At 32.7% G+C, this 17258-nt stretch overlaps 1 protein-coding gene across 2 annotated transcripts in view; it reads right to left on the bottom strand.

Annotated features, from left to right (window-relative positions):
* Positions 1-17040, bottom strand: part of LOC119670626 (zinc finger protein 37) — a 30141-nt gene extending 13101 nt beyond the window's left edge. For both annotated transcript variants that reach the window (XM_038080958.1, XM_038080959.1), the window contains exon 1: positions 16286-17040. In XM_038080958.1, the coding sequence (XP_037936886.1) occupies positions 16286-16916 (631 nt within the window). In that variant the 5' untranslated portion in view covers positions 16917-17040. The remainder of the gene's footprint in view (positions 1-16285) is intronic.
* Positions 17041-17258: the final 218 nt, after the last annotated feature.

Here is a 17258-nt window from a genome sequence, read left to right as displayed (position 1 = left end):
TAATGATTTCGTTGCTACTGAACTAGTGCGTTGCTTTGCGTTAGTACCACTACGATTATTCGCGTTGTTGTGCGTTGTGTTTGTTGTTGTCTTTGTGGTTCACAGATTCGTACCAGGCGCTGCTTCTGGTTAATTTTCTAAATGATAATGAAGTCGCTATCTACGGAAGTTGCTCTATTTATATTATAATTTCTGTACTTTTCGCATAATCTTGAACAATTTTTTATGGTATATATACAAGAATTTTTGTTTATTTCCTTTTTCTGGATTAAAATATGAATTTTTCTTTCATAGAAAATTTTCTAAGAGTTTTCTCCATTCAACAAATTGAATTGTTTATGTACACAGCTTATTTTGTTGTTTGTGTAAACATCATAACATTGTTGTTGTTATTAATAATATCGTCCGCCGCTGTTGTACTTGTCGCTGTGAATATTGTTATTGTTATGTTGTTGCTGTTTTTGTTGTTGTGTTGTTGTCATTTACTATTTCTCATTTCAATTCAATTTTGACCAGCGGCAATAAAATATTTCATTATTGTTATTATCGCTTTGTTGTATCAATGTTATTACTGCCACCCTTCCACCATCACCACCATCGCCAACAGAGCCCTAAACCCGTCAACCCACTACAAAGCATCAGACATATCTATACGTACGAGTATATACGATGTTTCTCCTTTAACTCCTCTCATTTATAATTTATGAAATAGTTTGTGCCGTTGTTGTTGTATTTTTTTAAACATACTTTCATTCGATATGTACTTGCGTGTATATTCTTCGAATTTATTCAACTTGATTACATCTCGTATGGGTTATATGGTCTATGGGCTATGGACTATAGGCTATCGGCTATCGGCATGAATTTCTGTTTGCCAAGCGGAAATTGTTAATCAGTGTATTTATGTATAATATTTGTTGTTTGTTATTGTTATCGCCGTTGTTGTTGTCGCCATTGTCGTCGCTTACAACTCTCTAGGGCTTCCAGTGGCCGTTCATGTTAAACATTTTATGTGCAAATGTTCAACATTTTACCACTATTAACTTTTGGATAAAAACGAAAACAGACGCAAATATCGTTGAATCCTTGCGACAGATACGAAAATGTATCGGAACGGCGAAAACAAGCTTGTCTTTATGGTTAAATATCGGCGCAATAAAAATGAAAATTAATGAAAACTATTTTTCTATGTCCTTTGCGAACTCGTATTTTCGAGTTTTCAATAATCCGCATTTGTGATGCACGCAAAATTATTTGCCTACTTTATTCCTTGCCAAATATTGAAAAGTCAGCAAAATATTTATCTTTCAGCGCATCGATACCCAGTGACATCTATTGGAGAATAAGCAGACTTAGTGAAAGGACATAAATGGGTCGTTGTTGCTGCTTACACTGCTGTTATGCACTTGTTGATGAAGTTTATTACATGATTATGTTTAGCTATGTCAGTGAATCGAATGTGGCACAGTTAAATACAATGTCAATGGAGTAAAAATTCTAAAAATTTATGAACTTCCTTGAATTGATTAGATCATTTCAATAATTTGATATTATTTGATATTAAATTTTAATTTTAAATTTAATGAAATGCTCACATTATTGAATTGACTCTGATTTTGGTGAGTTTGTTATGAAAATTTATCTAACTTATAATGAAAGCCTATTGTGAAGACGATGGTGTTAACATGAACAGATTAAGCTATGCTTAAAAGTTTCTATCATTAAAAACTACTACTACTTCTTATATTACTGTCACTCCTACTAATACCATACTATTACTAATATTACAACTGCTACTGCTATTACCATTACTTCTATTACAATTAATACAATATCTACTACTACTACCGCTATTATTAATACTACTATTACTGCCACCATTCCTACTACTACCAATACTGCTCCTACCATTATTGCTGCTACGACCACTTCTGTTACTACCACTCTTTCTATTTCTTCTACTACTACTACTGCTACTATTTCTATTACTAATGCTACTCTTGTGAACCATTTCGTAAGATATTTTTGTGTTTTCCGCTCGATTTTAATAGTTTCGTCGGAACTAATTGGTTTCCATTCTGCAGTTTTCTTCTCCATAAGAGCATTATTCATTTTTATTAAAGCTTTTGTAGCGTTATTAGTATTTATTATTATTTTAATTATTTTTTTTATGTAAGCAATTGGCTTTATAAAACTTCTTAAATATATTTATTATCATCATTGGCTAAATTTCGTCTGCTATAAAAGCTATATTCTTCATATTCTTTAGTAGCTTCAGTAACGAATTTTACATACCTATCCATCTCATCCATTGCTCATCTTATATCACGTATCCATTGGCTTTATCTATCCATTTAAATATGTAAGACATGTGTTTTGATTTATTACACATTCCGCCATCTTTATAGCCTTTTATCTGTGATTTTGTCAGTTCTTATTATCTAATCTCAGTCCGATCTTTTTGATAACTCTTAATATAGAGATTATAGAGATTTTAGAACTATTCTAATTTGGCGTTATACGATTGTTAGACCACCATTTCGGATGTAGTTTAAAAAAGTCTTAGGAATAAAAAATCATTTTAATTTGATCTGTTTGGGATATAAGTTAAAAAAACATCTGTTTGGTGTTTGTTATTCTTCTCGATGAAAATTAAGGTTTTCTGATGGTTAGTTTTGTCTTACTGATTATGAGGTCTGTAATAATAATACTTTTCGCTTTATTTATTGCTCTAAAACCATTCGATTAGTACTGAAACAGTGGTAGTTAATGTGTTTATATCATCGATATATGCAGGTACTCGTATTTGCTTTGAATTAAAAGTTATTGTTCTTTCTGTATTGATAGTTTCACTTACTAGTGCAGGCCCTTGTTGTCAATAAATTGTGTGAATTGTGGGTTTTATACGGACTCCACTGCTACCTTAGTAAGGTGCGCCAGATTTTGCTTTCTCTAAGTTCAACTTTAATGAATATCAGTCAGTGCAGAATTGTTTTCCTGTTTTACTGCTGATGCAGTAAGTGGAAATATTTAATCAGATGCAGCATTTAGTGGAGATATTACTCCTGCTAATCTTGAATTAAGCGTTGTTGTGTAGGGAAAACATGGAAGCTTAAGCTTGAATATCGTAAGTGAACTGAAGTAATTGAAAGGTAACTAAACATGGAATTAATATTACAATTCCATAATATAAGTAATGTCAAACTGCATTTTTGTTTTGTTGCTAAAATAGTTCGTCCAAAACTTTTTTAAAACTCTATTAAATCAGTTTAGTCACAGTTTTGAATAGTAAAATTTAGTATGAAATATAATTTTAACTACTTAACATTTACTAAAATAGAATCTCATTGAATTATGACTAATGTTTCAACTGCTATAAGTATTTAAATAGTGTTCTTATATATTTTATTTCCTTATTAGTGATGGTGAAGTCTTTTTGAATATTAAAGTTAAGTACATGTGAAGCTTAATTAGCATCTTTTAATTCATAGAGCTTAGACTTAGTTTCATTGACAATTGCATTTAGAAGACACAAATTTATTACACTCTACGGTATCTCCTCTACGGCAATATTTGAACTCATATTTTATTGGTTGTGCTCTTCCAGTTTTAGCAATAAAACTAAATTACTTAAATACTTCAGAAACCACTTTAGTTGAGTTCCTTGCGAACCGAGAGATACATGGGAAGAATTTATAACAGCATTTATTTTTATTTTTATTATAAGTTGGCATTTTTAATTGTCTTTTTGTGTCCTTTAATACCTCAAATGTGTTGACAGGATTATGTGTAAGTCGTTTTTATGGTCAATCTAAAATGGTATTGAGTAGTTATTTTGGTGAAATGACCAATTTTAAATTAAAATCGTGCAAATTAATGTTTATAATTTAAAATTTTAATTTTGTTTTATGTTTTTTCGTTTTATGTGAATGGCAATTTTACTCGCAAACGTCCGTCCGTTTGTTCGTTTATCCTTCCGTTCTACAAAATAACTTTGTTCATTATAAATTCAACATGTCCTAGAGCACATTACGAAAATTATTATTAATGACCGACCATAAACACACCACCAACATAACTACTGCCCGCCACCTACTATCTACCCATTACCACCAACAAACGGATGTACGTATATGGCAAAGGTGATCGCCATGGTCGCTCCACATGATGGCCACCAAAACAGCATCAACGACAACGACTACGACAACGACAATGGCAACGGCAACAGTGATAGCAACAGCAACAGCAACAGCACCAGCACATTGTCGCAGCCACTGCAGCTGTTGACGCAGCAACTGAAGTTGTTATATTTTAGAATGTGTTCAGCAGATATACATACATATATCCAACGCTGGTTCGCTTGGAACATGAGTAGATTGCATGGCCTACGGTGTGTAGCGCCATCGTGATAACACATAAAACAGACGCAACGCAATTGGCGTTGGTGGCGTGGTGTGGCATTGCGTGGCAGGGCATGGCACGGTTTGGCTCGGCTTGATTTGCCTTTGGTTTCTGAGTAATTTTGGTGCTTTTTTCCTCGGATTGGATACTGTGCGCAACAATTATAATTTCATGTGGTGTTGAGTGTGTGCTTGAATGTGCCTGCGAAGTGAATCCATTATGAGTACGTGCTGCAGTTTATGGTGATTACGATGAAGTACTGCGCGAGTCTCTTCTGCAATGCGACACCAATCGCATTCACATTATCGCACACACAAGCGGCGTTTTTCGTGTTGCTTAGCTACGTACTACAAAGTTAATTCGTATCTCACTAAACAGCGCATTTGTTTAAATTAAATTTGAATATGATTCGTATGAGTTGTATGGGTTGTATGAGTTCTATGGATTTTGTATGGGTCGCTCAAACGACTTTCATATCCACCCGTCGGCCATTTAGCGTTAGTGACAATCCAAAAGATATTATTTGCTTTGACGCGCTAAACAACGCTACGCTTTGCAGTGATGCCAGCTATGGAACGCATAAATGTATGAATGACTGACTGACTGAGTAACTGAGTAACTGAACCAGTGAGCGAATGAATGAAGGAAAGTATGAAATATATGCAAATTAAGGGTGCGTCGTGCAAAACACGGAAATTGTGCGAATTTTGGCATACGTTTTGAATTTTGTTTCAAAATTGATAATCACGAGCAACACAGCGTGCTCCTTCTTTTGTACTTTTGGACATTTTAATCGAGATCCAGGCCGATACTCCAGCCTCGCAGCGGTAAGGTGTGGTGCGCGTTGAGAGTTGATTACTTGTGTGCCTGTTGATGCCCTTTCAAGGGATGTTGCTATTGGTCTTGTTACTGTGGTTTTCTTTCTTCTGCTGCTACTAACATGCTTAGAGGGTCTGCGTCATATTAAAACGTTAAAGACCCTGCTGCATACGAATTGCTTTATTAACCAAATTTAGTACCAATTTTAATCAACTTTTGTGGGGTGATATTCTGCAGGCAAGTTACCCACCCTTAGCTGGTTCATTGTGATGCAACGAAGATGATGTACCAGATATGAGATATTGTGTAAAGCACAATTTTCGAGGTGTGAGTGATAAGCGTTTACGTAGTGACAATAAATACCTATATAGCAGTTGCAATTTGAAAAAAATCAATTGAATCATAAGTAATGATACAAAATAGTTTCTTGAAAATATATATTATTATTAGCCAAACTCCATCAGGAGCATAGACTTGTTACATAGTATCTCTAACTATTTATAGCAATATAAGTACCAACTCAAACTAGCAATATAACGCAATTCATTTAAGGATTTGTCGGTTTCATTTGGTATCGTTCCTCTCCAGGTTTTACGTGGTCTTCCTCTGTGTGTGTTGACATGTGGGTTCCATAAAGGTATTGCGTGGCAAATTTTATCGCAGGGCTTACGAAGTGTGTGGTCAAGTCTTCTTGGTTTGTATGCTGAAGTAGTGCCATATTTGAAATACTACTTGGCCACCAAATTTTCAAAATATTACGTAGGCATCCGTTGGTAAAGTTTTGAAATTTTCTTTGTATTTCACTGTTGATAAACCAAGTCTTATTGGACGGATTTTACGCAGACATTGTAATCGTGGATTTTTGTTCGAGGAGATATTTCATTTAAGTTCCATAAGCTTGAAAATTTAAAAAATCACATTAGCGCAATGCTTCAAAAGGCCTAAATGGATCCTTACTGGTTATTACTAATTGTCATTATCAAAACTATTCGCTTTTTATTTCTAATTCAAAATGCAATTATTACATTAAGTACTTTAAAAGAACTTTTCTGCTTGACTACACTCCATTTTCCTAGTTTCTCTCATATTTTATCAGTTAGGTTTCGAATAAATTTAATATATCTTTAAAAAAGGTGCTCTCTTTTATTCAATGTCTTTAAGAGAAGTAGTCCATCTGACCACATTCCATTTTTCTGATTTTTTTGAAATTTTTCCACTTGGATTATCAAATCGATTTAATGTGTTTTTGTAAGAGATGCTCTATTTGACCACATTCCACTTTTTTGGGTTTTCTTGCATTTTTCCATTTGGGGTTTCAAATCGATTTTGCAATATCAATGCACATTTGTGACAATTTCTTTGCAATTATTAATTATGTGACCTCACTTCCATATCGTATGTATCTGCAAGCTTAAGTATTTCAATCTTTGCATATGGTATGTACGCAAGCATAAAAAGTCGGAATTAAATTTGAAATTAAAATTTTGAAATCCACGTAAGAGTGACTATAACCATATTTGTAATTGCACTGCGAGAAGCGTGAAGCTTTTAATGGCGATTGCGCCATTAACTTTGATGCGAATTTTCGGAAACGCTTCAAGCGCTGCGGAACGAAATATCAGTTTCCCATTTTTACCACGAAATAACCTTTAACGAAATGTGAACTTCTTCGCATTGTTACGCTAGATTAAAAAATTAAACTTAAATGGTCGAGAATATATCGGAAGGGATTAAAGCAATTTCATACCAAAATTAAAATTAAGACTTGAAATCACGTTACGAGCGCTGGAAGTACTTGGCCCGAGTGGGAATGCCTCGATGTGCTCTTGTGCGTTTCAGATGATTCAGGCAAATGTTTTTGCTCAGATTAGTAGCTGTGTGTATTTAAGTTTTAATTGCAGGTTAAATAAGCGCTTTATGCAACTAATAGCGAACACTTCTATCAACATTTATTTATTTAAGACCGGGTATTTTGTATTTTGAGAAAAAGAAAAAATTTCGAAATGAACTCGTAAAATCATTTCAATTCTTCATTTAATCCTATTTTATAATCATGAACATATGTAGCCAAATGTACTTCTTCTGTATCTGTATCTGTATCCGAATTTAAAACTGTTGTTTTTTGTATATGTGTTTGTGTATTGTATCCGTGCATGCACATGTGTAGCTGGATGAGTCCATTTGTTCTATTTGCTTGCTGAAACTCACAGAAATGCTTACAATTTATTTCACTTTTAAGTGCCTCAACTTTGGGGTTGTGACTTTGTGTGGAGTCAAGCATGTATGGTGGAGCGAGTGTACACGGCTTGGATACGGGTGTGAGTGTGGGTATGGTACGAACACGGACATGGACATAGTGAGATTGTATGTTATAAAAAGTAGCAGATCATATTTCTAAATAAATAAAATACACAATTTGCAACTATAATAATCCCATTAAACTAAAAGAGCCATTTTAGCAGAACTCCAACACAAATCCGTACAAATGATATTTTAAAAGCTGCGTATTCATATTTAAGTTTATCTTCCCGGCCGGGGTATGCATGATTGTGTAGTTTTAAAAATTTTTATATATGAATTTATTACACACTTCTGCCATTTTAAGCTGCAAAGTGGGTAAGTAGTTCGTTAAAAGTAGATTTGCAATCAAAATCTTCTAAAACTTACTCTTGATAGCATTTCTAAACATACTTTCAATGCAGACAACCGAAATACATAATTTCACTATTATTTTTAGTTAGAAATAATAAATGAAGTAATAAAAGTATAAAGAAGTATGTCTATACTATTGGAGGACACTTTTCTAAACTATTTCTTAATAGTATTTCTCAAATTCAAAACGCTGCTTTACGTAATTAGTTAAAGGGATGAAGAACCGTTGGAGATTTATAGATAGCTGTTTTATGGCCTATAAATTGTCAGTAAATTTGAAAGACAATTTTTTTTAAAACAAATTTATTTAACAAATAGAACAACAGATGGACAAAAGACTATTAAATAACTTATATTCCACTAGATTTAGGTTGTATTTTTTTTTCTTTCTTAAAGTTCCCTAAGATATAAAGAATGTAAGGAATGTGCTAGCAAAAAGGCAAAAAATCGCTGTCTCCTGCTAGTGCAACTAACCAACAGAAGATATTTTTATGACTATTATAACTTATTACCTATTATATGGAGCCTAACAAGACAAAAATGATTAAAGCGCAGCAGAAATTTATATTACCGGAGGATGCGTACTACTCTAGGGGATGCGTTAGATATTAACCCATTATCCATGACAAAATTAAATATCGTGATAGCGGAAAAGTACAATAGCCTGCTCTTAAGACCTTCGAGTGCTTTAATAAAAATAAATCGTTTACTTTAAGAACTTTACCACGTTACAGCAAACTGACAATGTTGAAAATTGTTTTGATAGAGGCTAAAAAATTATGTAAATGGCTTGGTTTAATGATACCAGTGCTACATTCGAAAAGGAATAATGTGTTGTGATTACAATAACCAAATAGCTTTTATTAATAAAAAACAGTATTTATTGTAACACAAACTTTTATTATTTTTAATACAACTTTAGAAACACTAACTAATTGACTGACTGATCAACTGACTGAAAAAATCTGAATAAATATTTTTAAATAAAATATTTTTAAATATCAGAGAATCTGACAATTTTAGCCTACTTTGTTGATTCTCACCACAAATGTGTAGAAAATGAAAAGCTGATGTTTTGGCCAGCGTTAATGGTTCCCAAAATGTTTCCCTAGAGGTACTGGATAATACGAAATGAGTGTTCTGTAGAATATATTGAAAATAATTATCTAACCGATTATGGAGCCTTACAAGTTCCAAAACGAACAAGATTTACATTATATTTGAGAAAATAGGCCTGATAGAATTAAGAAGTTATTGTGCTTGCTCAAACAATCAGTGTGGCAGACTTAAAATTACACGATCAAAATATTTAAAATAAATTTTTCCTGAAATATAAGCTTACTTTTGAATGTATTCTGAGCCCAATTGTACAAATATTTGATATATTTTTCTGTTTTTAAGAAATGTTGATTAATAGTTTGAACCATTAGACTACTAGACGTTGCAAGTTAGACAATTACTGCATATCGTCAATAAATGTGATATTAATCCAACAGAATAAATGCTGAAAAGACAAAATCGCATAAAAATATTAAAGATATTGGCGGTTTTATTAATGCGATCCAAAAGTAAAATTTTTTAAGTAAGTTCTCTAACCTTGCTAGCATCTACCAAAATTGTGGTATTGTAATTAGCCTACGTTATAGGTATTTTTTGTGAGAGCGATTGCTACTAATATATACTCTTTACTATATGATAACTAACAAATAAGGATTGGAAGGTTTGTTTTCTTTTGTCTATATCTATTCAGTTCTATTGGAACTATTAGACACTTGATCAATTTTAATTTTGATCCGCAAAGTTCATTTAGTTGTTTGTTATTGCTGATTTTGGTACTTTTATTTTTTAAAACAATTTATTCAATATGTATTTATACTAACTACAAGGTAATCAGAAAATATAACGAATCTGGGGTAGTGAATTGAAATAAAAATTCGGAAGCGATGCACGATATAAAAAGGTTGAGCGCTGTTACAACTCCTTGTCTTTCATCTCTTTCAAGCCCTAGCAGAGTTTAACTCTAAGTTTGCCAAGGTGCAAAGAAAAAGTTAGTTGTGCTTCTTTGTAGCACTATTTTCTATGGTGAGTTTTATCTGCATTCGAGTTTGTCTCTGATGCCACCACAGGTGCACTTATTTTTTCATTTCAGTAAATCATTCTATTTACAGATTTGCTTCATGGATTGTCAATAATTTGTTACTTGCACATAAAGTCAATTAATATTTTCTCACATCAAAATGCGAATTTACAAATTCACAAACAAATTTTATTTAAATTTTTCAAATATTTTTTGTTCTAATAAACTATGAAAAAGTGTAGATTACAAAATAAAAGGCAGGAATTCGAAAACTTTTAATAGACCAAATTGTGCCACCTTTGGCTGGTTTTGTTGCTGAAATTCATCAAAATCATACAAACTCTGCTTCATACAAATTCATGCAAGCTGACAAATATGCACACAGTCAAACAACACAGAGCTCACACTTGCACACACACACACATACATACAATTACGCACTCACAATGTGCTTTATGCTAGTATATAAATTTTATACTTCAATGAAAAATTTAATTTAATTAAAAAGTTGTTGCTTTCACAGTTGTTCTTGCTCTGTTCTTGCTCTGGCTATAGCCATGTTGTTGTTGTTGTTGTTGTTGCTGCTGCTGCTGCTGTTGTTGTTTTTGCTACTGCAGCTGCTGTTGTTGTTGTCGTCAATTCATTCACAATTATAGGGTGGCATCCCATTTTTGGTTAAAATTGACATGCTCATATTTTAACCAGAAGCAGAGTTAAAAGTACAAATAAAATGAAACAAAAGAAAAAGAAATAAAAAATTCTGAACGAAAAGAAAGCAAAAAATGGCAACAGAAAAAAATGGAAAATAATAAACATTTTCATTTACATTTTTAAACAGAACCGCACTCGTTCAAGTGAAAATTTAAATTCCAAATTATATTGAAGTTTTCCATTTTTACCGCTTTTGTTCCTATTTTTGTTTCAGTGTTTGGCAGCTCAAGCTTACTTTCTACTTTAATGGTTGTTGGTGTATATATAAGTACGTATAGGATTGTGTATGTGTGTGTTTGTGTCATTTACGCACTCAAATAGATAAACAGCTTTCTGCAGTCTCCTAAAAGCCGACAGGCAGACTCGACACACAAACACACTCACAGACTCACGCATATATTAACACATAAAATGTTATGTTTTATATTTAATAGGCCACAAAATTTAAGACTTTGGCATTTTCTTCTTGGCTGACTGGTTGGGGGGAGGGGGAGAAGTGCTTTGGCTTGGCTTGGTTTGGCTTGGTTTGGCTTACTTACAACAAATTACTTGTCGAAATGTTGTTTGTGTATGAACGCATCAACGTCAATCATAAGTTCTATTGACATACGCCTAAGCTCACCTGTTGATGTTATTTTCGAACAAATGTGAGGTAATCTTTTAAAGATAATTGAAAATAAAAGCAAATGCTTTGTTTTTATTTTTGTTTTTGCTTTTACGGTAGAATGTCTGTTGCACTTGTAGGGAAGCATTTGGTTGGCAAATGAGTGGCAAATTTCAATTTACTTCAATGAGAAAATCATTCCTTTAATTAAAAAATCAGTCTAAATTGCTTGAAAATTAATATTCTTAAATATTGTATAATATAGAGATATAATACATATTTCCTCAAGTTTAATGTAAATTCTTCTTAGAACTACTTACAATAGTTCTATGGGTTTTGCTATAATGCAAGTATTTATATGTAAACTTTTTATAAACATGACAAAGTGCACCAATTTAAGATAGTAAAATTAATCAAACACATCCCATCAAAAAATATATAAAGGATAGAGCCCTGAAATTATTTGCGAAAACTGACAGACTTACCAACACCGCGTTATCAAATCTCAGAATGGTTACAGGCTCCTCGGGGAGGTACGCAGATCTGAGGTCAATTATTGCTTAGTCTGATAAAGTGATAAACAATAATTCAGTCAAGGGGTTTTGAAAATACCTCGAGTTATGAAAGAGTAAAAGTGGTCAAATAGCTTCAACATAAACAAAGAAATACAATTTTTATATATGTAAAATATAGAAAATCAGTCATATTTTTAAGTACAGACCCCAGTAATACTCAATTTTCATTGCACTCTTCTAAAGGTAGAAGCTAGTTGTGTCCCATCTTAAATCGTGTAAAAATGTCCACCAATAAATATACCGTTGGTTTATAATTCCATAGGATAACACACTGGCAGTGTCACTAATGAAAAATCTACATAAATTTTAAAAAGTGGCAACTTTCAAATGATACTTGTCAAAATTTGAAGACATGATTGAATGATTACTTATTCAGTTACAGCTATTTAAGTGACGTTTCTTTTAATATATTCAGAATAAAGGACTCAAAACAGTATCGCGTCTTAATTATCAGAAAAAATACCATGTTTTTTTATCAGAAAAAGTACCATGGCAGCAAAATCTTGACGTAATATATGTTACCCGGTCTCAAATTCTAACATCTACCCGGTCTAACAATTCTACCCGGTGCTAACATCAGTAAAAACACCAAAAGAGTCCTTAAAATCGTTTTGATGCACCGTAAAGTGAAATTGCAAGCGATATCTGGCATCTTAAAGATCTCAAAGTAATGTGTTGACTTCATTTTGCATAGACATTTGTCTATCAGAAAGCTATTCTTGAAGTGGGTGCTGCGTATGCTCACAGCTGTTTGAAGATAAGAAAAACTGTTTGCATTATTCAGTAATAGTGGACGATACTTGAATTCATCACTTCATTCCAGAGTCGAATCGGTAAACAGCTGAGTAGGCATTAGATGAAGAGTATTGCTCAAAGTAACCAAGAACGCTTTGTAATTTTGTCAATCAACTACCTTGAAAGATTGTGAAATAACGGCCCCATATGCGGAAAAAAGTCTTCTTTTACCAAGACAATATACTTTGAATAGTTTCTGCAGCTATAGTATTCGTCAGATTTAGTTGTCAGGGATTAACATCTTTTCGCACACATCAAAAAAATAATACAGGGAAAGAGATTTTGCTCCGAATAAAAAGTTGTCACCGAAACTGCGATATATTTTGAAGTAAAGATATATCATTTTACAAGTGAGCTACCGAAATGTTAAAGAAACGAGAATGATTGTACGAGTATTACTCTTTAAGTAGACTACATTAATGAATAAAGTCGAATCTCAAAGAAGTAGTCGTTATTTGATTATTCTACAGACTGAACTCTAGATGTTTTATCTGATTTGATTAAATTTTAGGTGTATATTATTGTACCGGAAAAAACTATTCGAAAGTCAATATTTGTAAATTGTATTATCTTAATCTGAGGAACTAAACTTTAACACTGAGATACTAGGAGTTTTTCATATATTATAGGTGAATCTTTCGTGCCATTAAAAAACTTAAACAGAACCATTTTAGATGTTCACTCTCTTTGAGAAAAGAGTTAAATAACATATATGCTGTAAAGTATTTGGTGTTAGAAGGACTTGTATTATAATTCAACTACTCAGTTTCATTAGTTTAATATTATAGATTTTCTATTAGCATTTGGATTTTATAATATGCAATGGTTTTATTTATTCATGTCATGTGCTGTCTTATGAGTATTTGTGGGGCTGTGAGGAGCTGTTGTACCTGTTGGTACCAACCTGCAAAAATCAAAGTTTGTCCACATAATAGGAAATATAAGAAAATACAAAAAATCAACAAAATGTTGCATTATCGAAAACTTTATTTTTCCTCATTTCCCCCTTCTCCTCAAGTATTCAATAACTTTTTTGTATTTTCTTTTTGGTGCTTATTGTAGTCAATCCAAACATGAAAATTGATGAGCAAGTGTCGTGCAAGAGGAGCTCGATTTTGTTTGCTGGAGTAAGCAACAGCTTAATGACACCAAACAACAGTAGTTCGACTGAAATTTATTGGAATTTGTGTGAAGACATGGCAGGAGGCGAACTTTGCCATTGCTGCCGAATCCTAATTTTGTTAGGTTGGAACAAAAGCACAAAGGCGCAGGAAAGGGTTGCATGCGATGTTGATGGGGTTAAAAAATTAAGGCAACAATAACAACAAAAATAATCATAACAATCTCATTTCCCTTAATTTATACGAAACACGTGCACAACCTAATCGGAGCTGCATTTTATGTTGCTGGTACGTGGAGTGAGTGTTGCCGATTCTCGTGCAACTGCCGCAAATAAATGAAGTTTTGAATTTTTGGCAGTTTTATTGTTTTATTATTATTATTTCAGTTTTATTCAGTTTAACTACAATATTTGCGTTTAAAAAAGAAATAAGCATACAAATTAGTTTGCCGTATTTTGGCAATTTCGTCTATGACGTTTGATTCAATGATACGATACATGCTGATTGGTTGAGCAGAGTATGTAGCACAGTGTACTCGTTAATAGTCGTAAATTTAATAAATTGTTTATTTTTTTACATATAGTACAAGCGGTTCAAATGAGCTCTGCACTTGGCAATCAGTGTTCCGGGGATAAGTTCAACGTATTCCTCTGCAGTGAATGACATGGAATGTTGTGATATACTGTTTTTTCGTATCGGCATGTTTATGAGTTTAATTACCATTTTCACTTACTTAAATGACCATTTAAGTGTCGCATGAACACCTCATAAAGTGTCAACTTATGACGAAAAGATTACTTAATGGCAATAATGGTCAAACACTTCGCTCACTGTAAACGCAGCAACGCAGCGTTTACATTGGCTGTTCATGTTGCTCACCCATTGACAATATTTCTTTGCTCCCACGGCTCCACTATTGGCGTCGGTGCCGACCACAATTGCGTATACGCTATCAAGTTTAAACAAACACAATTGATGGTGCCACCTGTTCGTTCGGTGGAGTAGCCGCGTGCCTTGGTGCTATCATCATTTGTTGTGGTGACATTCAGCGACAGCCACTACAGGTACTCTAGGTTCTGTTGCATGTCAATTAGTGTTGATGGTATTACTTACTTCACGCACCGCTCATACTCCTAGTGCAATATTACTTTCTACTACTTTCGTATGCGAGTATTTTTCTGTTTTGGTAATCCGGAATACTTTAACTACTCATAGTTACGCATCCATAATCGGACGTTTGGTGTGAAAACAATGAACTATATTGATTTTCAATTAACAGTCTTTCATTTTTACTTACAGTAAAATAAATATTAAAGAAATTTGTGTTAAACTTTGAATAAAGGTCATTGGTTTTATGAGGTTTGAATAGAAATGTACCCAATAAGTACCTATCTTCTTTAGTGAAGTCCACATATACATATTTGCTGTCATATATTAGTATGTATATAGAGTATCAAGATATACTCGTGTATTTTTGATCAAAATATAAAAGCATACAAAATAATACTCGTACCTTAGAAGAAATATACGTTATGTATTAATATGTTAAATCATATAATTACAAATATATGAGGATTAACTTAAGACTACTAAAAATTAATTGTTATAATTCACTAAGGAAATATAACAAATTTTCCTCATTTTTATTCAAATGCTATATGCATTATGTCATCTACTACTTCCATTACTTTAATGTAATGATTCCTTATAGCTATTATTTTGATTCTCTACAGCTCACTTTGTACTACAATGGATATAACTATTAGGTATACCGAAAGATGTCAGGTTTGTAGAAACCCAATTATCGATTGTGAATTATCGAAAAAGGTTTTCTTATATTTTAAGTATATATCTTTAATTATATATATTTAATTATTTTAATGTAACGAACGCTACCATTTAGGCCATCATTTTGAATTTTTAAAACTCGCTCAGTGCAACACAAGTGCACTCGAAAATTCCATAATCATACGGAATTTTCGATTCCGTATGATTATCAGGCATCCCAAAAGATGTCAGGATTGTAGCAACCCAATAATCTATTGTGAATACAAATGATTTCCTAAAATATTATGCAAATTAACATATTCAAATATTGCATTCATCACATTTTCACATTTTTCTTCTATTTTCTTAATGTAATCATCCCTTAAAGCTTTTATTTTGAAATTTTAAGGCTGCCTTAGTACTACAATAATACGGAAATTGTTGAATGAATACGATTATAGGGTGCTCTGACAGATGTCAGGAAAGTAGCAAGCTAATTTTTGATTGTGACTAAAAATATTTTCCTAAAATATGGTGGAGTAGGTAGTAGCTGCTATGATTCAACTATTTTAAAATATTAATTAATTATTCTAAAGTTATCCTAAAATTATTCTAAATTAATTAAATTATTCTATTTTTGTTCTATGTAAATTGCTAATTGTGTTCATGAAACCGAAATCTGGTAGTTTTTAGCGTAAAAATTTTATTATAAATTATAAAAAATTGTTTTGGAAAAAATGTTTTATAAAAATCTCAAACTCACCTTGTGCGTCCTTTTCCTTTTTCACTTCTGGTTGAGGATGAACTGTTGCTATTGTTGATAGCTGCAAACGTGCATTGCGACGCTGCTTATCCTTAGAATTCATTTCAACTAAAGACTGTGCCGCCGACCACTCAAGACGCTCATAGATCTCAGCATCGGTCGCAAACCCGTTCTCGAACACATCAATACTCGCAACACAATCGTTCAAAGTCTTAACCGAACAAGTTTCCGTGTCTCTAATCGCAGACTTTCGCTTGAATTTGTTTTCTTGCGATTTAGTGGGTGCCGGCATTGCTACGGAACTGATATTCGCTGTCTTCGACTTAATTATTGTTGTCGTTGCCGCTGCCCTTTTGTACACATTAACTGAGGATTGTGGATTGATACCGCCATTTTGTTGCAATGGCTGTTGCTGTTGCTTTATGGGTGTCGTAATCGCTTTCTTCAGTGGTGCCATTTGGTGACGATATTGTTTTATGTTTTGCTGTATTTGCTGGTTCTCATCCACACGTCCAATATTGGGTGTAGCAGCATAGTTGGATAGCGATGAGACCGATGCTGTGTACTTAATTGCTGAACTTTTCCTTAATATCGATTTATTATTGTTCAAAGAAATACTCTCGAATGACATCGTACAAATTTATCTAAAGAGTTTAATGGAGTTTTCTTAAAAGTCATTAACTTCTAATGGAGCACAACCTACGGTGATGTTTTACTTTTAGCATTCCAAAAATTATTCTTAATTTTTTGTTTTTTTTTTTTTTGTAAGGATTTGTTTTGTTATTTAGTTGAGTTATACCGAAATATTAAATAATTATGCTTTATATATATTTTTAATAAAATTTTGAGTTTGTCCTAAATGTTATTACTTTATGTATAATTTAAAAATTTTAAATGATTCACAGTAAGGTATTGCTTTCGTTGTTGCGTTGACTTAATAAAAATTTGTAAATTATGTTTTTATAATTATTGG

Source organism: Teleopsis dalmanni, chromosome 1 (assembly GCF_002237135.1).
Source record: "Teleopsis dalmanni isolate 2A chromosome 1, ASM223713v2, whole genome shotgun sequence".
NCBI lineage: Eukaryota > Metazoa > Arthropoda > Insecta > Diptera > Diopsidae > Teleopsis > Teleopsis dalmanni.
The sequence above is the reverse complement of the archived record's forward strand: the minus strand, read 5'-3'. Positions and strand labels throughout refer to the sequence as shown.